Source organism: Argiope bruennichi, chromosome 2, assembly GCF_947563725.1.
Source record: "Argiope bruennichi chromosome 2, qqArgBrue1.1, whole genome shotgun sequence".
Classification (NCBI taxonomy): Eukaryota; Metazoa; Arthropoda; class Arachnida; order Araneae; family Araneidae; genus Argiope; species Argiope bruennichi.
The window spans coordinates 83,440,613-83,465,215 of NC_079152.1; the positions used below are offsets into that span (position 1 = coordinate 83,440,613).

At 26.6% G+C, this 24,603-nt stretch overlaps 2 protein-coding genes across 2 annotated transcripts in view; one reads left to right on the forward strand and one right to left on the reverse strand.

Moving 5' to 3' along the window:
• The window catches only part of LOC129957947 (dnaJ homolog subfamily C member 11-like), a 28,431-nt gene extending 13,102 nt beyond the window's left edge, over positions 1–15,329 (reverse strand). The window contains exons 1-10 of the mRNA XM_056070185.1: positions 15,174–15,329; positions 11,783–11,912; positions 11,612–11,685; positions 10,689–10,790; positions 7,551–7,612; positions 5,449–5,620; positions 3,539–3,606; positions 2,169–2,233; positions 1,956–2,080; positions 734–813 (exon numbers count right to left, since the gene is read on the reverse strand). Coding sequence (XP_055926160.1) covers positions 734–813; positions 1,956–2,080; positions 2,169–2,233; positions 3,539–3,606; positions 5,449–5,620; positions 7,551–7,612; positions 10,689–10,790; positions 11,612–11,685; positions 11,783–11,912; positions 15,174–15,254 — 959 coding nt within the window. The 5' untranslated portion in view covers positions 15,255–15,329. The remainder of the gene's footprint in view (positions 1–733; positions 814–1,955; positions 2,081–2,168; positions 2,234–3,538; positions 3,607–5,448; positions 5,621–7,550; positions 7,613–10,688; positions 10,791–11,611; positions 11,686–11,782; positions 11,913–15,173) is intronic.
• A 328-nt stretch (positions 15,330–15,657) lies between these two features.
• Positions 15,658–24,603, forward strand: part of LOC129991891 (cotranscriptional regulator FAM172A homolog) — a 52,726-nt gene continuing 43,780 nt past the window's right edge. Inside the window, exons 1-4 of the mRNA XM_056098265.1 lie at positions 15,658–15,993; positions 16,075–16,138; positions 16,334–16,438; positions 23,993–24,093. Of these exons, the coding sequence (XP_055954240.1) occupies positions 16,099–16,138; positions 16,334–16,438; positions 23,993–24,093 (246 nt within the window). The 5' untranslated portion in view covers positions 15,658–15,993; positions 16,075–16,098. The remainder of the gene's footprint in view (positions 15,994–16,074; positions 16,139–16,333; positions 16,439–23,992; positions 24,094–24,603) is intronic.

Below are 24,603 nucleotides of genomic sequence, written 5' to 3' on the forward strand. Positions count from 1 at the left end.
AGCATGTTCTTTTATTTTCCTCCTATTTTGAGCTATATCTATATGTACTTTAATAATTTAAAAATTGCATCTTTACCTTAATATACAAAAGTACTTCTATTTAACATTCACCATCAGTGCATACTGAATGTTGACAAACACCACTAATAGTCTGAATTTCTAAGAATATAAGAAAATATTTTATCTTTTATAGATGTATTTGGTGTAAGTCAATGTTTGTTAAAGAATATCAACAGTTTTTAATTTTGGGATTTCATAGTAGAATACAAAATTTATCAAGAATGAAACAGAAAAAAAAAAGTTAATTTTAATTCTGGATTTTAAAACCTTTATTTCAAAGAATAAGCATATATAAAATAAAATTTCTAAATGGATTTATATTCTTGCATCCAGTTGATAAGTTATTGAACAATTATTTTCATAAAATAATTGTTTAATAATTTCATTGTTCATACTGAACAATTATTTTCATAGAATGTTTATTGTAACATTTTATTTGGAAATAAATCCAATAAAATATAAACTAATGAAACAGAAAAATAAAATTACAAATTAAGCTTAAATGCCCCCCCCCCCCCAAAAAAAATATGTTAAGATGGTCAACAATTTTTAAGCAGAAAGATGAAAAAACATTTTTCCATCCTCACATCTTAATAAAATTAAAATTGCAACATTAAATACAATTTTCCTTAAAATCTGATCCATTTTCACACAATGTAGGGATACATCTTACTTAATAGAACCTTTCAATCTCCCTTCATCTTCTAGTTTCCTTGTATAGCTTATTGTAAAAAAACTTCGTTGTATTCCAAACTATAAATGAAGAATCAAATATGAGGAAAAATAAAATGACATTTTACATAATAAATAAATCTGACACTAAATAAGAATAAAAATTCAAAGCAAACAAATCAACATATTTATTTCTGCCCCCTCCCTTTGACTACAGGCACTAATAACTAATATTTTTTTAATTCAAAAAAATTAAAGTAATGTATAAATAAAATTAAATAAGTATTTCCATAAATATAAAAGGGCTAATAATTCTATAGAATTCTAGCAATCTTTTTAATGATAAATAATTTAAAGAATTGTACCTTTAGCTATCTTATAAGTTTCTTTTTGCTAGTTGAAAAAGCAAAATCTGTGCCTAAGGTTTTTTATTTTTTAATGCAAAAGAAATCGTATGAGATATGCATAAAACAACAGTGTAACAGATATTATACAAGACAAAACTATTACTATTTCAGGATTTTATATTTTTGAGGAATTCTGTAAATATCTAACTTGGTTTCTTCTCAAACATTAGATCTGTTAGGAATTTTTTATCTTTCACTGCAAATTGCTTTTTTTATTATTTATATAGTTATAATATATATGGAAAAATGCCTTTTCAGCACTTTCAAGAGAACATGTTTATTTAAATCAGTTAGGTACTATTATTTTACATTATTTAAATTTAAAATTGCTTTTTTCAGAATTTGACACATTTAAACAAATATTTTAAATAAATATATGTAACTATAAAAGCAAATCACTAAAATTTTTAAAGAAAAAGATATAAATATTCAGTTTTTTATCATCTTTTTTCTGATTGGGCAGTATTAAACACATCAGGCTGCAATGATGTTAAAATTTAGAAACGGCAGATTGTTGCTTAGAAACGATACATTAATGTCAATTTGGTAGTTAAGCAAAACTTTAGATAATTATTTTACTTTGAGGCTGTGCCAATAATAAATGATTATGCTGCAATGGGCAAATTTTCAAACCACATGGAAAAGGAGTTGCTTCACTTATAATCAGTTTTAATATGCGAACAATTTTATATACAAAAAAGGCTGTATTTAAAAATATGGTTTCAATATAAACCTTTATATATCAAAGGCAACAGAACAAGCCACTAAGCTGCAGAATCTAAAGTTATCATTTTTTATATAAATGATGTTACATACTTGTAAGCCAGCAACAAAATGGCCTTTTTCTGTATCATGTACAATCATGGTATTAACGGAAGAAGACGATCCACCTTTCATAGTTAAGTAGCCAGCTGTGTTTTTTGCAAGCTGCCGAGCTAGCACTAAAAGGACAAAAACCAAAAAAAATTGTTATAATACAATGATTTTTCATTTTAATTTAGCATAAAGCAAAACAATATGCATACTTACTAAGTTCTAAACCAGGGGATACACTTGACTCCATAAAGTGGAAGGAAGTTTGCAAGGTACCAAAGCTTTTAAAATAAAATAAATTATTAAAAAAAAAGAGAGAGAAATTGGTAATTTTAATTTAATTTCTATTTACAAATGCTACAAAACCAATTAATAAGAAAATAATACAGTAAATTTCAAAATCTATATAAAAAAAACTGTGTCACATAATTTCTAATGTGGTGAAAGCTTATAAGCAAGTTAACAGCTACACTACGTGGGCAATTGCTTTTGTATTGTGGCCATGTTACTCGGCTGCAAACCATAAGGTCCCAGGTTCTATTCTCGTACATAACAAATTGCCACACTAACTATTTAGCTGACATTTCATTTTTAAGCAAAGAATTTAGGATTAAAAGCTGTAATGGTAAAAATATTCACTCTGGATTAAATAGGATTAGAAGTAATGAGCCAATATTCAGTTCATTTGTTTTGAACTTAATATTTAGGTCTTATCAGAAACAATGAGAAAAAATATATAAACAAATCATTCAATAGTTAACAATGCTTATGATTCAATGCAATTTAAAACCATATAGACAAACTGCAATCAAAATTCAAACTGAAATAATATAAGAATATTAACCACATACGAGGAATTTAATACCTATGGTTAAACTGCAATCACAGAAAGAAAAATTCAACTAAAATAAAAACAATAGCACTAATATAATATGCATGATGTTGTTACAAATACACTGTTTAATGAGAGAATGAGAGCTAAACAGTTGATTCTTACATTTCTTGTGACTAAAGATATACAAAGAAATATGAGGCGATTTAGATTTTGAATTATGGAATAAGAGGCGAGTTAGATTTTGCACATCTACTTTCAGTAGACACCATTGACAAGTCTTCAAGCTTTTCAAACCTGAATCGCTTTTTGTTTCAGAAAAAAATTCAAAATAGAAATTTGACCGAAATATTTAAACAACAGCCATCATCAAAATCAGAATCACAAGTATGTATATAAGGCATGATAATAAACAACTGGATTAAAAGAAACCTCTACTCACAAATTCCGAAAAAATTAATAAATAAACAACAACAAAAAAATCTTACACTCCATGTACCTTAAACACCCCCCCCCCAAATATAGTAGGTTACCATTTAGCAATTAGACAAATGAATACAGGTCATCAAAACAAAAGAAAATAAAAAATGAGAATAGATGGCTACATAGCGTAAAATTTCCTATTTTCCAGGTACACATGGAATCAGCTAAATTGGTATAATATAATAATAGTTTAATGTTGAAAATGCATTTCATTAAATAAAATAATGAAACAATTAAAAATGTCAGTAAAATTAAGTGACAACTTACTCACCTGTATTTTGATAAGGTGCGAAAGCCTTTTAAATTCAAAACCAAACCATTTCCAGCTCCAATTCCACCCTATAAAACATTATTCATATATAAACTACACACATCAGGAATAAAAAAAATAATAAAAAGCTATACATTTCAGTTCTAGAAACGATTACAAATGCATTGCAGAATGAAGCATGAAGAACAAAAAATATTGCCCAAGTAAAGTACATTGGGTAAATCTAAAATGGATTTTTTTTTTTTTTTTTTTAGAACTTTTAAACAGAAATAAGATATTTTATTCTTATCTGAAAAGGAAAAGATTTAATAAAATGTAACAAAAATAATCATTTCACATTTTTGATTATTAAAAGAATTTTAAAAAAATACATATAGAATAAAAATATCATTTTTAGACAATAAGAATGGCAAAGAATTGAAGTAATACTTCTTACAGAGAAATAATATTAGTTTTAACAAAATATTTCATTCAAATAAATGTAATTTCAAATAATAAAAAATTGAATTCATTTGAAATCAGAAAATATTTTTAGACATATTACACTTTTACATATGAAGTTATGCAGTTTGTGCCATGGGAAAAAAGTGGGACAGCCAGTCATAGCTAGACCAGGAAACTAGTTAAGAGATAAAGCAAATGCTTTTTTGTTCATATGCTGATAGAATTGAATGCTAAATAAAAAAAATAAAAAAAAAGGAAGGAGCCTCTTGACAGATTTATTTTAATTTAAATCATAGTTCATGAGCTGTAAATTTATAATTTTGATTTGTTTGATTTTTATATATTTAGCTTAGATGTAATAAAAATTCAGAAATTTCCAAAGATAAAAGAATTAATAAAAACACACATGCAAACTTGATGAGAGATAAACATTTTATCAGGGAACTTAAAAAAATAAAGTGTGTGTATATATATATATATATACACACACATAAAATTTAAAGGTTAAAAAAGGAAATGCTCCAAGGAAAAATTCATAATAAATAATAAAATTCATAACATATTTTAATTCTTAAAAATTGAGTATTTTTATTTTGTATGATATAGTAATCTAATGGCCTTCTCTAATTGTTTTCTGCACTTCATGCTTTCATGAGTTTTGTTTAAATTTTTGATTAAAAAAAATAACAGTTACTACTTTTTAGTATGCTGATAAAAGCAAAAATTAAAACTTTTTCATTTCTTTTATTTTTACTGATTCTCTCTTTTTAACCTTTATTTTAAAATTCACAGTTACAAATATCATGAAATTCAATAATTAATATTTCTAAAATTAATTTTTAGACAGTGCCGCCTCTGTAACATATTCTATTTTTTCACTAAATTAATACACTAACTGATAATCAAAAGCTCTAAAATTATTAAAATATTCTATTGTTACTGAGAGCTAATTATTGAACTAAATTTCAGGACTTTAGTATTTGAGAAAGTGAATGAAAAGACAATTGTAAAATTTTATCCTTATAAACATGAAAAATAGAAATCAAATAAAAGAATTTTTTAAAAAAGGACATTACACTGATTAAAATACAAATGCCATTAAAAAATAGAATTTATATTAATAATTACACCTTCATTCAATATATATATCATTCTCAGGTATATACTAATTATTAACATACTTACGCTACCTCATTAATCCTTCATTTAAACCTCACTTCAAAAAAGTCTTAAATGAAAAACACTTTATAATAATAATAATTAATTAATAAATAAAATAATCAGTTAATAACTATCTGTTAAAAATAATAATTATCATAAAATAAATAAATAAATAATATATCAGAATAAAACATTTATTAATAAATATCAATGTAAAAATTTTAAATGGAATACAAAAAATTAATGACTTAATAATAAATAACTTAACTTAAATAATAAATAAATAAATAAATAACTTTACTTACTTCTAACCAAGATTTAGCTGAAACAACTTTTTTCCATGAGCAATTTATATTACCACCACCTGTGCCATTCTGAGTAGCAATGCTTCCATTTAAGGTCAATGTATCAGATGTATCTAAGGGAGCTTCAACTGACTGAGATATAGACATAGCATTAATTTCAATTACTGGAAAGCTAAAAAGGAAAAAAAAAAAAAAATTATTAAAACATATATAAATAAAATTAGTACATATATAAATGATGTGTACTGTACTTGCAGACCATTAATTTCTAAATTATCAAAGATAGGTATATACTTCTATACATACTAAAAACATAGGGAAAGGAAAAATACATTTATTCTTGTAAAAAAAATGAATATTAAAAGTAAAAATTAATTTGGGTAGAATTTTGTTGAAATTCCTGGTTTCATTTATTGTTAGTGAATACTTGAAATTCAGAACACATTCGCATAAATACAACTTCATAAACCTTTTTGGTTATCTATAAATCTGAGACAAAAAGAAAATAAAGATTTCTATAAATTAAAAATAACCCTCAAGAGAAATAGCATCCTTTATAATGAATTTGGATTTTTCAAAATTATTGGAATATCAATCAACCTACCCTTTCCTACATATAAATTAATGTATGATAAGCAAAAGAAAAAAAAATCACCCAGCAACTTTTTAAATCTAGGCAAATAGATAGAACAAATTAGCTTCAAACTACCAAAAAATAATATGATTTTAAAATAACACTTTTTTAATATAATATTTGAATGTATGTAGACTGAAAACATTTAGAACGATTTTTTTTTTTTACAAAAATAAATTAATATAAATAATTTACAATTTAAAAAAAGATTGGAAAATATATAAGGGCATAGTAAGAGCAAATCCTCCCCCCCCCAAAAAAAATCACAATTATGCAAACATGGATTTAAAAATCATATTGTATATTATATAAATTTTTAAAGAGATGTTTTTTGTAATATTTTAAAACACAGCGACAATGATTCCAGAAAACAAGCAATAAATCATTATATATATTCAGAAAATTATATAAGTATGAACAATAATAATAATAAACTAGCCGTCTATGGTAACTAGTTGATATGCCAGGATTAATAATTTCTACAAATTTTAATTCAAATTTCTGAAGACTGTTTTAATGGATTCCTCAGCAAAATATTTTTAAATTTTAAATTTCATAGACTTGATATGGCTCTGCTGTTCTCAAGGATATGAAACAATAACAAACTTTAAATTTTCATGGGCATACTATTATTGAAGTCTTAAGTCATTCTCTTCATTATGCTGCCTAATTTTCTAGCTTTTTCTATCTATAGCTGCTTTCAGTTATACTGCAGGAAAAAAAATCAGCAGTGCTTGATTTTGAGTTTGTGTTTTATTCCACAAAAGCCAGCTCTGGCTAAGCTGCACTACACTAATATAGCTGTAGCATTTGAAAACATTGAAACAAAAATTTTCCACCACTTCATGGTAATTAATTGTAATTGTAAAAATATTAATTTTTTTTATTATTATTATTAAAAGCATGTATTAGACGAATTTATTCAGCAAGAAAAAATAAGTCAAACATTTGAACCTTGAACATGGATTTCGGAAATTAGGGAGAAAAAAATGTCAAAATTTCTAATTAATTAAAATTTTAAACAAAAATGTTCTAAGGCATGCATGCATGCACACATACACATTTGTCTTTAGTATTTGTAATAATTAATAGAAAATAAAATAAAATATTTTAATATCAAATCATTATATAACATAGAATGGACAGTTAAAAATAAATAAATCACTTCTTTTCTATTTCTCTTGGGTAATAGTATAAAATACTATACATTGTATATACAAATATATAATTAATTATATATACAAACATACAATATGTCAAATATAATATAAGTAGACTGTTATATAAATACACATTCAAATACAGTAGTTCCCAAGAAAATGTATAGATTTATTGTCCTAGAAATATAAATAATACTATATGAATCACTATTTGTTATGAATATTAGTTTTTATATTAGAAAATAATTAGAATATTATCTTAACAAAAACACAAAGTAATATAAACTTAGAAACTGTCTGAAACATACCCTGTATCAAAATCGTATGTTTCAAACAAATCTGTTGCATTCACGCCAATAGTTATGGTTCCCTACAGAGAAAGAGAACATAGTGAGAGACAATATGATAAAAAAATTAATATATGATAATAAATATAATATCATTACTGCAAAAATAAAAAATAAAATTATTTCTAATCAGGAATTTTTGAAACATTTATAGTAAGTTCAAAATAAAAAGATATGAATCAAAATAAGAGTAGGGCAGAATTATGTTGGAGTTTTATACCTGTTTGAAATCTTGATACTACAATTTATTTAAACAGAAGAATTACAACATTTATTTATTAAATGAAAGATAATTTTAAATAATACAGCTGTATCAAATTGAAAATAATTTGATAAATGGGTAAAAAAGTATTTTTTTAAAACCTAGAAAACTTTCACAATTGAAGGAATGAGCATAGATATACATTTTACTTCTTTTTTCTTTTTTGAGAAGAAATGTTATTCATATCAATTTTTATCTATCATAACAATGGCTTATTTAGCACCCTCTAAGAAATGTTACATTACCTCTTTCTTACTTTTTATTTATTTTTCAAAGGCTGCACTACAGGATTTTAATCAGACACAAATTGAGTGAATTATTGTACAGACACAAATTGAGTTAATTATAGTATATAAATTCTGTCTTTTTATTTATTTATTTTATTGTTGTTACTTTTAAGTGAATAATTAGTTTAAAACATCTCTAAAAGTTTTAAAAAATATATATACAACTAAACATTTCATTATACTCTATTAGTTTTACTAAGCATGAATCAAAAATTGGTTTCTAAGTATATTTTTAGAAAATGCTAATCAAGCTTAAAGCATACATTTTAACTTATCTACACAATATACATATGTATATATATATAATCATATTTTAAGAGTACATGGCTGAAAAGATGAAACTTTTTTTAAAACTTTAGTCCTGGGAGTCATAATTTGTACAGAGAAAAAACAATAAGAGATATGTTAGCCTATATCACAACACAAGAGCAAAAGAAACCGAAAATTCTCCTTTCAGTGATTTTATTACGAGATTTTGATAGGAATTCCTTCAACACGTATAGACTTGGGAAAGGGAATCTTGGATATCTTTCAAAGAATGTTGCATGCCTTAGGGGTTTTCATTTCTTCATTCGCAACTAAAACCCAAACTTTTGACTTTTTTCTTGTTCTTATTCAATGCTCTTATCAAATCCTCTACAAGCATTTTTTGTACTTTCATCAAAAATCATGAATTATCCCTTGATCTAAAGGCTGAAGAAGTGCAGTTACATTTGGGGGAAGGAAAACAATTTAAATTGCTTTAAAATTTTCGAGTTGGGTGTGAGAGGTACAGTTACAGACAATGATGGTAACATTTCTTTTCTGATGTGAAAACTGAGAGAAGTTTACAAATATGCCCTTCTCAAATTATTATAGTCATCTATGCATTTGAATTTGTTTTATTTTCAACTGGAAGAGATTTAACCTTTTAAAAGCAGAGTCACTTTTTGCATTAACATATCACAAGCAGTTTTAGTTTCTTAATTCCACTCATCAGAAGTGTTAGGCATTGTTTGCTTGGTTTTCCAGAAGTGCATTTCACTCTTAAATGACAGATCAGGCAAAAGAAGATAAAATAAACAAGTTTCATCAAGATTTAAAAAATTTGATGTATTAAACCTAGATAAAATTTTCTTGAAACCATTGTTCTTCCAGTCTTCTGTAGATCACCAACCAGTTGCTCGCAAATGATTTTAAAAGAAAGGACATGTCAGTCTTTGAAATGATCCAGCCAAATATTGCTGAATCAAAATCTTTAATGCTAAATCCTCAGAAATTTCCATGGCCTCCCCCCCTCTCCCAAAAATCACAGTAGAAATTGGCATGATTTAGTCATCAAACTTAAACCTCCTTGATTAAGTCAACAATTTTCACATTCTCTTTCTTTTGTCTTAGCAGTCAGCTACTTCAATACCTCATTTTGATGAAAAAATAACATTTAATGTAGTTCTAGGAATATGATGTTCTTTGGTAACAGCTGTTTTCAAAATGTTTGATTTTTTAAGTCAAGTTAATTAAAAAAAAAATCAATTGATATTTCCAATGGTCTTTTTTTTTTCCTTTAAAAAATAATAAGGTTAAATTTCTGTTTTCTTGGCATGTTAAAAATGCAATTGAACCCTCAAACTGAGAGAAAAAATAGCTCTAATAGTGATGATTACTCATTATGAAATGAAGTCCCATTAAAAAAAATTGACAAGAAAAATGTCTACACTTGACCAAGTTATAACTTTGAAAGATTAGCAGTGAGAAGAATAGTACACATGCACAAAAAAATTCAAAAAAGTCAAATCCCCAAAACAGGTGTTGTATGTAAAGATATGCTTAGCTACTAAAGGAACCTACATGTGTTTTGCGGAATTGATAAATGCAATTGAAAATTCCCCATAAAGGTTTGGCCTTCTTACTGAAGGGGTGAGACTAAAAAGATAACATGATGGCATGAAAAATGAAGAAAAAAAGATATGCTTTTGGCAGTTTATGAGGGTAATAAGTTAGCTGGAATAGAGTTAAATCTGATGTTTATTAAGATTATTTTACATTATTGTTTATAAGACCTCATTGGGACTAAAGTAAAATGACTTAAATGGAGTGACAACTTATTAAGGTTTTATTATGTGTGTGTGTGTGTGTATTCCTTCTTCAAAAGTTTCCTTGCCAAAGTTTGTATTCTACATTATAATCTTGGGTAAATTTTGTCATTAAAATGCATAAGAACAATTTACTCATTGAGTTATTTTAATTTATAGACCATTAAAAGAAATTTTTAAGAAATCAGTCACTGATAGAAAAAAGTTTTACTTTAATCCTAAAGAAACATCATCCAATTTGAAGTATATAGTTGAAAATATTTTTTTTTTGTTTGCATTTTAAACAATTTTTGGAAATTATAAAAACATTTCAGCAACTGTAAGAAGCAAAACAATAATGATTGAAAACTCCTAAGGCTAACTTGCAAACACACACACACACAAAATTCTACATTAGTCAATATTGAATAAAATCTTTTCTATAATATCCCTATGACTATAATCATGTGAAACATTTTGTAAATTGTTAAAAAAATACCTTTGGATTTGTCCTTTGCTGAATTCTCCTTTCTTCTTTTTCTTTTAATAAAAGTTCGTATTCTTCTCTTATTTCCTGAGGCGTTTTTGTACGCTGTACAATCTATGTGAATGAAAAAAAGTATATCAAAACAATCATACTGAATTATATCTAAGTAAATATACTGTGCATACCTCTGTTATATTTTTTAATTATCACTTACACTGTAAAAATGAACAAATTTTAAAGACTAATATTTTGCTTTATATATATATCTGATACATAATATAAATTTTTAAAAAAAATTAATGTCAGTTCATTTGTAATGCAAATAAATTGCAACTCAAAGCAAAACTAGATCATTGTTTGAGAATAAATTTTCTAAATTATAAGCATGATGAAAATAAAGAGAAAACTGTAAGTACAATAATTCACTACTTTATGTACAAATCGGACCATAAACTTTCTTTTTAGATTAAGTTTAAAAGACAACAAATCTTAAATTCCAATTTACATCGCCTGTATCCGATTTTTGTAAATTTGAAAAAAATCACTTAATAACTCTGCTCCACTGAGCTTTTGTATACATACTATAATGAATTAAGATGAAAATTAAAAAATAAATTTTTATGATCTTACATTTTTATAAAATAATATTTGTTATATTCAGAACTGAAAAGCAATTAAAAAATATATTTTGCTCTCAAATATTAGCCATTTTTAAACTATCATTAAAAATAATTTAAAAAAAAACATAATTTTCATGTAATAAAAATATTTAAAAAATTTATTAACAGTTTGAAATGAATAAAACAAACAAACTGAAAATATGAATTAAATTCTTTTATAAAAAATACATATTCATTTTTTAACAATTATATACAAAAAAGATAATGCTTCACCAATGTACTAATTTAGAAAATTTATAAGCTCATATTACTCACCTGCCATCCTTCTGTTTCTAAACCTTTAACACCTAGAGTATCATATATAGCTCGTTGATGAGGATCACTTAACACTAAAAATAGTAATAATAATATAATCATTCTTTAATTTTTAAATTTGCTTCTACAAATAAAATTTGAGTCAGATTATTAAAAATTGCAGATGGTTACCTTCATAGGCAATTTTAGTTTTATTAAATAGAATTTCAGCATTTTTCTTTTGATCAGGGTCTCTGTGCTTATCTGGGTGATAAAGTTTACTAAGCCGCCGATAGGCATTTGTGATTTCTTCTGGAGTTGCCTATAGAAATGAAAATTAAATTGGACACATTGAGAAACAGATGCCAATACATAATTTTTTAATAATGCTATAGATTATTGAAAATAGAAGATTGAAAAATCATAAGGATAAGAAAAATCTAAAAGGAGAGAAACATGCAAGAGAAAAACTTAATTTAAATTTAATATTCTTAACATATTTATTGCATGATTTTAAACTATATGATTAATCAGGATGTTAAAAATAAAAATTTTGGTTATCTTTCCAGTTTTATCTCTTCTTTCTAGCTTACTATTAAATGAGTATATCTTATTTTATAATTGGAAGCATGAAGTAGGTCAAAATGTTGTATATGTTTTGATATCTCTTTACAAAATATTTCCACAAAATTTTGATATAAAGAAAAAGAAATATTTTTACTTGAATAATCAGAAGGATACTATAATAAAACTTTTAAAAATAATTCTTTTCATTTCCATTTTGTGTAACCAGAATTATTCTATTTGATTAACAAAGAAAGCAAAAATCAAAATCATCTAATAATAAAGAAAGGAGATATTATGCAATGATAAGTATATTATGATTTCTGCGCCATATATGCTTTAATCTTTTAAAAAATACTTGGTGAAATATTAACATGCATCTCAAAACTTTATTTTATCTAAATCAGCATCCATTCTGCTTCCTAAGTAATGCAAAAAATATTTTATAATAAATCTCATAAATTTTAAATGAAGTCTGATAACCAGGAGAAAATCTGTGCCAGCACTCTTTTATTTAAATTTTTAGTCTAATCCAACATTACTTGCCCTTTATAATTCAATATCCATATAATGAAAATTACAGAATTTAAATGTATTTTTCACAACTGCCATATTTCTCAGAATTTAAACAAATATGTTAGATTTAAGTTACTTTTTGCAATTTAATGCTACATGTATTTTGAAATCATTATGGATGAAACATAGATGAAAGAATAAGTTGCATGTCTCACCTACATAAAATATTTCATTTCCAATATCTTTTAAATATCGCATATCATTTCTTTTTCAAAATTTTGATAATATATAATAATTCTTTATTTTTTCAGTTGAAATTTATTTTAATGTGCCCTATGAATTTGTAGCAGGAAAGTAACCTAAACAATCAAGCAAACTAAATCTGCTAATAACCTTTCAGCTATGCTGTTTATTGTTGAATTCTACACCTATATGAATTGTGAAGGAACTAAAGATAACTAACAAATGATTAGTGGTTTCAAAATTAAATTAATTAAATATAAATCTATTTTCTTTCAAGTAAGATTATAATGAATAATAAAGGACTTAAGCACTATTTTTGATAAAAATTTCAAAGTTTTTTTTCACTTAATGCACAAATTTCTTGATTTATTATTCTAATTATTTAGAATAATAAATCAAATAATATATTTATCTGCCTTCTTGCCTTTTGATTTTTTTTCTTTATTTTAATATTAAATCTTCATTTCAATGGAATTATCAGAATTTTTTTGTCGTACTTTATACTATTTTAATATTTTGGTATGGTATTGATTGTTGAAAAATATGGGAAGGTAAAAGGAATTGTTTTTTTTAAGGGACTTGCAATGCCAAAAGGAGTGAATAAATAAAACAAGTGACCAAAATTCTTTCAGTTTCATGTTTCTTTCTTCGGTTATACTTAATCCCTACTAATATCTTCCAATTCCTTACTTTCAATAACCTATCAAAGCTACTAGTTTCTTAATCTCATGTTCAGCAAAATCATAAGATGTTTCTTTAAATTATACATATACATTTACATTTACATACATATTATATATATATATATATATATATATATATATATATATAATGATATTTTAAACTTTAATTTCAATTCTAATTAATTTCCAAAGTTTTATCTTAATTTAGCCCAGAGTAACTTCATTCTAAAATAGTCTCTTATTTCCTGATCCCATTCCATTTTTTCTACTTAATTCAACTAAAGCTTAGTAAAAATGCTTACATTTGCACTTCCATACAGTCTACATGAAGGGATAGAAAAATGTCCAGTAAGCACACTCTTTAAAAAAAAGGATTCCTGTGTTTCCCTTATCAGAATTTACATGTGCGAGAAATTCCTATCAGAATCTTAATAGTACACAAGCACTGTGAAAAATATTTTCCCTATCAAAATCTCATGTTATATAAGACGAGAGATAATTTATTTCTCTCCCTTCTTGTCTTTTTGCTCTTGGGCCGCACTGCGAGTGGATGTGCCTTGTCTGCACCTACTTGTAAACAAATTATCCCTTCCCAAGATGGATTAAAGCAAACTTAAAATTTCAAAGCGTCTTCCTTGGCTTCGAAACTGCCTTCTGCTTTTAAAAAAAAATCACGCTTACATATATAATTACGCCTATTCCTTATTTAAAATGCTATAGTACCAAAGCTGCAATTTAACTTACTTTATTTGAGTTTTTAAAAATAATTTATACTCCTTGTTTTTAATGTGCAAGACAAATTAATAATTCTTAAAGCTGTAACTAACAACGCAATAATATCCTTTTTAAATAAAAATAAAAAAACATTATTGTGCCCATCTGAAACAACGCCGGATTTTAAATCTTTTATAATTCTTCATAACAAGAACCGTGCGGCTGAATCAAAGGAATATTTACTTTCAAATTTAAAAGTAAGCACGATCACTGCCCATAAAGCTTCAAAATTTGAACGAATCTTTATTTAAATTCGGTACTAAAATTGAAAATTTTTTTTAAAACTTCGACTGCTTCATAAGATAATTTTTCGCAATTACTTGGCTTTTTCGATTGGTGATTTGGAACACTTCGGATATGAAAGGGATTTAAAATATTTTTTGATGGCCTTTCATTCAGATAATAAAAAGAATGCTTAATATTACTTTACATAGCAACATATAATTTATAAAAAGCCTTCGGCAATAATAATTAGACATATAATAAGAGAAAATACGAAACTGGGTCAATAATTGCAGATAACTATAAATGAGGGGAAAAAATTTAAGACAATTAAATTTAAACAGTAAAATTGCAAATATATGCAGGAAAATTCTATTAAATACTATAAAAATCCGTCTGCAGTTAAGAATTTTTTTTTTTCCGCCATTAAGAATGAAATAACCATAAAAATTGTCTAAGAATTTAATACGGATTATTCATAAGCCAAAAAAAGTAATTAATTTTGTAGAGTGGAGAATGGTGTAGTATGCATTTAGCTACATGAATTAAATATAAATGAATAAACTGATACCAATACTTACATCTTTACTTAAATTCAGGAAAGCGTAATAGTCTTCTTCTAATAAATGATCTTCAGAATCCGGCGGCATGGAATCTGCCATGTTTATTTACCTTTATATAAGCGAAAAGGTTGCCAAATGTATTTCCGTTACTTTTTATATTTCTTTTCTTTAGTGTTACTAAATTTATCGTTAGCAAATATTGGATTCCAAAGACATTTCTACAAAAAAAAAATCATACTGAAATAAAACTTTATTTATATTTACTTCTCCTTTTTCTTTAATTAAATGAAACTAAATGAAATTAATTTGGTTTCTCTTATACTTTTTTTTATTCTTAAAATATGATATTTCTTCTATCTTAAATCTGAATTTCAGTTTCCGTCAAAATTATCTTGAGAAAAATCTTTGTTAAATTTCGAACAATGTTGAAGAAATAAATTTGTCCTTGAAAAAGACCAAAGACTACCAATTAAAACATTCTTGAATTCACTTTAATTCTAAGCAAAGTTAGTTTCCGTTTTGTTCTGATTGAATTTGCGTGATGTTAATGTTGCGTGCATTTTGTGTACATTTTTGACAGAGCTTGAGCGAGGGGTGCGATAACTTCCTTCATTGCTTCATATTTTTATTTTCATTCGAGTCATTTTCTGCGAAGCAGCTGTTTACCGCTGTTTTGATTTCGGGATTGATTCGTTGAAAGTTGTACTGCTTCGATAAGCCATCGTTTTCGATAATTTTTTCTTCAATAACTCTTAGAAGCACTCAATAATATATTGGCTTTAAGTTGTTTCGTTTGGGAATAACACTATTTTTGTCATTGTGGATTTACAAATTTCTAGTAAATTTTTAGATTTGTTATTCTCTTATAAAGTTATTTTTTAATGCCTTTCTGCATATTTAAATCAAACTTATATTGCAGATTCCATTCTTTACTTCCAACTTAATGGATGACACTGGAAAAGCGAAGATAGCGCAGGACTCATGTAAGATATACTCAAATAATAATTATCAAAAGATTGTAAAATTCGTATATAAATTTTAATTAAATGCCTCATTATTTGTTTATTTGTCAAACTTTATATAACACAATTCTTTAATAAAACAAATTTTTAAAAGTCGTTTAATTTTTTAAGAAATGTGACAGTTAAATAAAAATATAATAAAGTGTTTAATTTCAGCTGATGATCAACATCCATATGATAGTGATGACGAACTGTGTTATAAGAACATCTGTGATGAATTTCCCAATACTTTTGAGGGATTTGGATATAAGTTCAATGAATGTAAGTTTACTTCATTTCTTATTTATTATTTACATTGCTTAAATTACATATACTTATCATTCTTATATGTATTTATCACATGAAAAATAAAATCTTGCTTTTTTTATTTCACTAATTTGTTAAGATTTTTTTTTTTTTTGCACAAGTTTGAATTTTAATTGTGATTGTACCCATTTGGTATTGGCCACCCATTTGTATGCAAGTACTAGAAATAATCCATTTTATACATACAGTAAACTTTTTGCTGTAAAAAGTTTACTGTATGTATAAAATAAAACAACCTTTTTTTAACTTGAAAGATTAATTAAAAGAATCCCTAGTTTTTTTTATTACTTGTGTAAAAAGGAATGTTGAAAGTTTCTTACATATATCTATAAAAATCAATCAAAATAAAAAAAATTAAGTGCTTTTTGACTAGATTTGAAATGGTTTATTGTTATAATAATTGTATCTTGATTATATGTGTCAACCACTGTATGTGGATGTGAAAATAAATAAATAAATAATCTCAGAATTCAGATATGAAAAAAAGAAATTTGATGAATTTTTTCTGTCTAAATGTGCATCAGATATGCTGCAATTGAATACTAAACAAATTTTTGCTGCTTTTACAAATAAGGTGCACATTTTGGCCTCTGTCAGAGATATAAAAAAAAGTGAATGAAGGATTTGTGATCAGCACTCTAAGAAAGAAAAAAATATTGTGTTTGAAAATATTTATAGTGATTTGATTCTAAAAAGAATGATTTGGAATTTGAATAGTTATATCAAATTCAATATGGTTTTTTTTTTTGGGGGGGGGGTAACTTTTTTTTTTACATATACAAACTGATACCTTTGTACACCATTTTTTACATCTGCAAGTAAGTCAAAATGATTCTTTGCTAATGTTACTTTACATGCTGATTTCACAGTAAACTTGAAATGCAAACAAATGACTCATAAGCTCTTCTTACATTATCTGTTTTTGCTGTTAATTATAGATATAAGAAGTACATGTATAACAATAAAACATATAATTATAATGCACTTATTTATAAAGGATACAATTGACCTCATTGTTTATATGAATAAAATTTTCAGTAAAATAAATCATATTTATGTTATAAACCACAATATGTTATTTTCCTGACACTCATAATTTTTTCAAAGGAAATATTGTTCAAATGAAAAAAAAAATGAACAAATTTGATTGAAAATAATAATTTGAAAATTTATGAGGAAATTGATGCCTACACTGTTTTCATTTAAGTAACATTGACCATGTTGCATATGTTTAGAGTTGCAGGAATTCCCAGTTGCTTTATCAGCCATATATTCTTATTAAAATTTACAGGAACTATATACATTATTTAAAATTAAATTATTGGTAAAGGAGTAAATTTTTAGTTATCCTGGCATCTTTCATCTTCATATTTTCAATGAATTCACTTATCTTAAATTCCAACTAAAATTTATATATACATGAAGAAAATATAAAATATTTTGTATCGAACATCAAAACACGTCTTTTGCAGATTTATGTTGGATCTGTAATTAACCATGATTAGGATTTCATTTTATAAACATAATTTCCAAATCCTTAGCCCTTTGCGGCACAGTGTTCCACTACATGGAACAATCTAACTTCACTTGCTTCTAAAATGATTGAATTCAACTATAAAAGGGAAAAAATGTTTTACCTTTAAGCTTCGGGAAACCAAACTCAGAAACGTTACTTTGAATGCGGGCATTTAGTGAAAAAAGCTAGAAGATGCTTTCCCCTTCTTTTAAAGGTGATTGTTGGAAATAACCTTTCAATTTTGTACACCCGTAGTAGTGATTGGCCTCTCCGTAACCAGGTTGCTTTTTTTGCGGTTTTACAACGTCTGAACCCTAGTAAAAGCTTTTTATCGCAGTTTTATTTTTTTCTGAAATATTAGTTTACTAATTCTGTATGAGAAAGTATTGAATTAAATATTATGACATTAAATAAATTGTAAATAGGATAGCTGTTGTATTGTTATTTAGCACATTAAACAAAATATTGTCAATTTTTTAATTATATTTGTAATTAAATAAATTTCTCAAGCGTTACTGAAGCTGTAAATTTAATTCTTATCAAGCTTGACCACATCATTGTGAATTTTATTTTGTTATTCTTCTAACCCATCAATTTTGATAAAATATGTCGATTTATATATCATGCATAAAGATCCTAATTGTTTTTATTTCCTTTTTAAATATATTACTATTTTTTGTGTATAACACATATAACGACCATCTGCTGTTTCGTCAATAAAATATCTTTGAATGTTTTAGTATTAATATATTGCGCTAATAGAAGTCGAATATAATTTTTATTCCTAATATTGTTCAAATGGTTTTTAATATAATTACTAGTAATATTTTCCTATTCAATTGTCAATTCTTATAATTTATAGTGATTTTTTTTTTTGGGTTGATAATTTCAATTGCTCATTGCAATGCAGTTTGAAAATTGTGCTCAATTTTACAGACAATCAATAACTGAATTGTAACAAAAAATTATTTTTCTGCAGATATTTTGAAAAAATTATTTTTCTGCAAAATTAAAATTTTGCAGAAAAATAAATACGTAGGTAATCACCAGATTTAAGACAATTAATTTTAAAAAATTATGATTAGATATGGTTACTTAGAATTCGATACATGAGATTACATTGGGATAATATTATGCTGAAAAGTAGTTAGCAAAAAACTAAACAATATATAAACTAAACAATAAAGTTAAAACAACATATATGGCATTCTAAATGATCAGCATTCCTTATTAAATACAAGTATTTTTTATTAGCAGCTGATTCAGATTATCTTTCAGAAATGCTTAAAATTAAATCCAGAATTCCTGACTTTTTTCTACAGCTGCTTTATTTTATTTCAATACAAATATTTCTGGAATATTTTAAGTGCCTAATAACTTCTCAGTAGATTGAAATGAAGGTATAAAGATTTTAATATTTCTCTTCTGATATAGAAAAACTACTAATTATTATTTTTATAGATTTTAACAACCTGTTTCAATATTTTAAATTTAGAATTATAACTTTTAATGAATGATTAATTATAAACTATTAAATCAATTGTTTTCATAAATTATGAAAAATAATGGTGAAACTGGCAGCTTACTTAAAAATCAAAACCTAAATGTATTTGTAACAGGAATATATCCAGTTCAAGTAATAAAATTTAAAGCTGAAAAAAGTTTTAAGTTGTGGATTCTTTAATACTATGTTAGACTAATACATTAGTGACTGGGAAGTATATATGCCCAAGGCTTTAGTAAGGAGGGGGCATGGAGACAAACAAAGTACTTTGTCACTTTTCAATGTAAAATATAATGTCAGAGTGAAAAAAAAATTGAGGTTCCATTTAGTTTTTCTGCATTGTTTGTGACGAATGAGAGCAAAGAAGTAACAATTTATCTAGGGTGCCGATTACCTTCATATTACCATTCCGTCAGAAATGAAACTTCAGGTAATTCTTCTTGTTCAAATGTGTAGTAAATTCTTGGTACAAATATTTAGACGAATAGATGGGCACAACTATAAACATATATTATTATAAAGTTACAAAATTATATTAAGTTAAAATATTAAGGAATTTTTATAGTTAAGAAATTAAGAAACAGGGGAAAAGATGAAAGTTTTCAATCGAGTACTATTCACAAATGAAATTATGCAAACTCATTCCATACCTCTTAGGAATGTTATTTAAAAGAAAAAATGCTGCAAAAGCAGGGTTTACAAGACTTACTAGCACCAGCAATGATTTTAGCAACTGCTGGACGAAATCTCCTGACCCTAAGGGGTGTGACACAAAAGGGAAGAGATTTTACGAGCTAATTAGAGTTCAGCTGGAAAGTTAAATTAGAGGAACAAGATTCAAACTCATTGCTGGTACAGCAGTTATACTGAGCTGTAAGGAAAGGTAAAAAAAAAATTCTAGTATAACAGTTGTACCGCCCGTAAGTTAGAGGTTAAGAATCAGTTTTAACCTTCTTTTTTAATAATAGATGACAATTTAAATCAAGCTGATCCATAATTTACAGATATAGCACGCTATGTAAAAACCTATTTTTTTTTCAATTAATTTTGTAAATTTTTTTTTCTAGTAAAAAATAATTCTGAGAAAAATAATTAAAATGTTATTGTTGACTTTATCTTAAACTATTCATTCTATGTGTTTTTAAGTTTTTCATCAAGAAAGTATACTTATAATCATTGAATAAAATTTATTGTCCCATTAGCTGGAACATTGCTCCGACGGGACGTTACTCAACGGGACGCTATGCAGGAAAGAGAACACTTGTCTATATTTCCTGTTCTTTTTTCATGAAAAATGAGCTAAATTCAAAGAATTGTGTTTGGGAGGATCAGTTCTTGGAAATGACCAACTCTGATTATGGGTCTGAAGTTTTAGGGCTTTATTTTTTTTTAAATATGTAGCCTTTGCAATCTTTACTTAGAGCAGCACAGAGTTTCTTACTTTTTATTTTAAGTTTCACTGATGTTTGTTTTATATAATTGTGTAAATATTTTTTATTATATATACTATAGCTTATTTTTATTTTAAATATAACTATAGATTTTTTTTTAATGACTCAGAGGGAACGACTAAATTTTTACTAAATACCAAAAAATACTTAAAATATTGCATAAAAATTGGATTCTAAGCATACTTCCTTCTGGTACACCTTGCATCGTGCTAAAAGTACACAGGTATAACATAGTGCTTTTTTTTATTCAAATTCTAAAGGTTATACTGATTATCACACTTCACTGCAATTCTTGCTTAGTCATACTTTCCAGAGTTCTAGCACCGCAGTGTTTCAGGTGATGGAACATCCCCAAAATCAAAATGATAAGTACAGTCTTTGCGAAATTTAATTTGTGTACTTATATAGGCCTATATAGGTTATCTACGATTTTTTTTATGTGAGATTAAAATTTAAAGGTTAGTGCACCACAAAGGATTAAGAGAAAGATATGATTGATCAATGATTTTCTTCCAACAAGTTTTAATCATTAGAAATCTCATACTTCGGGTTCTTTCCAATAATAAATTTCCAAATTTGGATGTAAACTAAAAATAAACAAACTTCTTACTCTTGGATGTAAATGTAATTTTAGCTTCAGGATTTTTAGTGTGAATCTACCATTTTCTGTTTTCAAAATTTGTCTTTTAAGATTTTTTTTTTTTTTTTCATTTTCTGAATATATGTGTAGAGAGAGAACTAAACATTTACAATTACTTCTTGCTAAAAGAAGCTCCGAAGCTCTCAAACACACATTTTATTGTGCAGGGTATTTACAAAAGTGAACAATGTATAAAAAAAGAGTATATGATATATACAAATAAAAGTTAATACGCACGGTGCCTCCTTCTTCGTAGACTCTGTAATTCATAACATAATGGATCCAAATGATGCACAAAAGGAAGATTTTAGAACAGGTATAAAGAAGACTATATACATTCCGGAACTCGCAATCATACTTTCTGTAATAAAAACACAAAAAATTTTCAAAATTATAGCACACATTGCATAAGAATCGATAGATTACTGAACCAATTTATAAATTGTTCTTTTCATTTCTCCAGCTGTAGTTTTCAATTATCTTGTTCTTGCATAACTCACCGCCCTCAAAAGTGTCCAAAACTCTTTCCATTTTCTATTTAAATGATCGTAAGCTATCGTCTTTCACTGGCACTGAATCATTTACTTTTAAATCATCAGAAGATTTTCTACACTTTTGAATTTGCAACTGAGTTAAGTAAGTAAATAATTTTTTTGTCTAGAAAGTTCACTACAAAATCCCACACAGATAACTCATTCTTTCACAGCTCTGCCGATGATGGATCTTGCACCAATGATCCAATAAATTTGTCTGATTACTGAATTCAATAATTAAATTTCCCCATGCAAATGTTTTATGTAATAGTATTGGACTATCAAGCTGATCACTGGATGGGTTTTGGGAGAATGTAATGGTGTTTTCCTCAATAAAGTAAATTTGTGTCATCTAATCTTCCACCAACAGGCAAAACACCGTTGTCCAGATGTGGACTTGGCTAACTGAATTTGTTATTTGAACCAATTATTTTTTCTTTATTCAGCTGATGTATTTCGTCAGCAAATTCAGCTACTTGTATAGCTTTGATTGTAAGCTTCTCCACTCTCTACAGTTTCACTCACTTCCGAATGTGATGTTTGCGTTCTCAATCTTTTCAGTTTATCAATAAAATATCATGCCTCTTAACTATTTACTCCAACTTGAAAAGGATCAAAATTTTTCAATTTTACTTTAACAATAAAACTTTTCCCAACACTTCACTTTTCCTCTACTTTCATCTCAATAATATCCTGTGATTTATCTAGCAACTGCTTAGGCCAACTGTTTGCAATCACTGTCTTTCCAAAGTCTATTAGGACCATGCCCTCATAACTTCCTTCTTTTTAAATGATCAACTGTAACACCACTGGTCATGAAAACAGCAGGATTTCCAACACTTTGGATCTGAATTATCTTGCATCTCCGAAACTTGATTTGCAGCAAACTATTTCCATCTTTTCGTACATTCCTTCAATCAATACAGAGTGATTATGGAATCTTTCCAAACCACAAATTTAACAACCAATTCATCGAAAACACCTTTGATATATTTTCCCATTCTTGCATCAATCACTACTCCCATCATCTCCAAATGTGGCAAAATTAATTTTTTTTAAAGAAACAAATCTCTTCCTTGATATAATTGAAGGCATTCCGTACTTTCTACTTTCATCAAAGTACTTTAAATAAGCTAACTGCTCCATAAACCTTAGGCGAGACATTCCAGAAGATATGTACCTCAATTTGTCCATTTTCACAATCCCATAAGCAGCTCCTTGTTATTACTATTTCCCTTAATTTTTCAATCTTTTAACACCATTTAAGTCACTTTTCATGCAAATACTCTGATAAATTATCTCCCCACTATATTCCTTTCTTCCATGTTTGTTGTAATATGCATTTAATTTGCCTGACAAATGGTGCTGTCAATCCAGCTAGATCAAAAATCCTTGTTGACGTTTGTAAAATATAATGCTTATTACTTTTTAATTTTTTGCAACTATCTATTAAACCCTTCAATTCCAAAGATAAAGCATCTCAATAGGAACTCCAGTTTAATCCTAATATTTTCACAAAACTACTTCTCATGCCATCACTAAATCCATTCTCATACTACAATCTTTCTAACTCAAAACTATTGGACCTTACAGGAAAATAGGACCGTCGTTCGCAATATGACGTATAAGATTCTGCTATTGTGCTGCTCCATTCATATTTGATGTTAATATATTACATGCAAATTCGTGTTTTTGTTTTTGTTTTAAGTTACTTTGTTGTAGTTTCAAATTTCACTTAGTAGAGAACTTGATAATTGTTACGAAACAGTCCATTTTGTAGTTTAACTATAAATGCTTGTTTTTTTTTTTTTTTATATGAATTAAATTTTGTCTTCAAATCTATGATTGTATCTTTTATAATATAGTTGGTCAGTTGAGGCATATAACAACTGGTGAGCCATTTGAGTTCAATGTGAAAAAGGATGATCAAGTCTATAATCAAAAAAGATATGAAGCTCTTGGTGAGGTAAGTTTTTTTTAACAAAATTCATTATGTTTATAATTGGCTTTCATATTTAAATTATGTTGTATTTAATTTTCTTATTATATCCCTGTTATTATAAAAGCGTCAATGAGTAAGCAAACTGATTCATGTATTTGTATCTGATATGACTTCCGGGTTTATTTAGGTATTTTCAGATTATAGCAAGATTGACAAGGTTGGTTATTCATAATTTAACCATCTTGGTGATATATTGTTATGATTCTGTTATGCTGCTTTCCAACGCAATTAGCTCCATAGTAAGAAAGACAGTTTTACAGTCAACTCTGGTGGATGCTGAACAGATCGCAGATTAGTGACCTGGGTTTAGCGACAAAGTGAAAGATTCTTGAATCTACAGGAATCCCAGAATGGTAATTGTTCCGGTCTTTCTAGAATCTTCTTTAGCATGTCTCTGAAGCTGTGAAATTTTGTGCGGCCGAGCTGGAGTCAGTCATTTCGAGAAATTGCGTAAAACTCGAGTGTTCAGTCAGC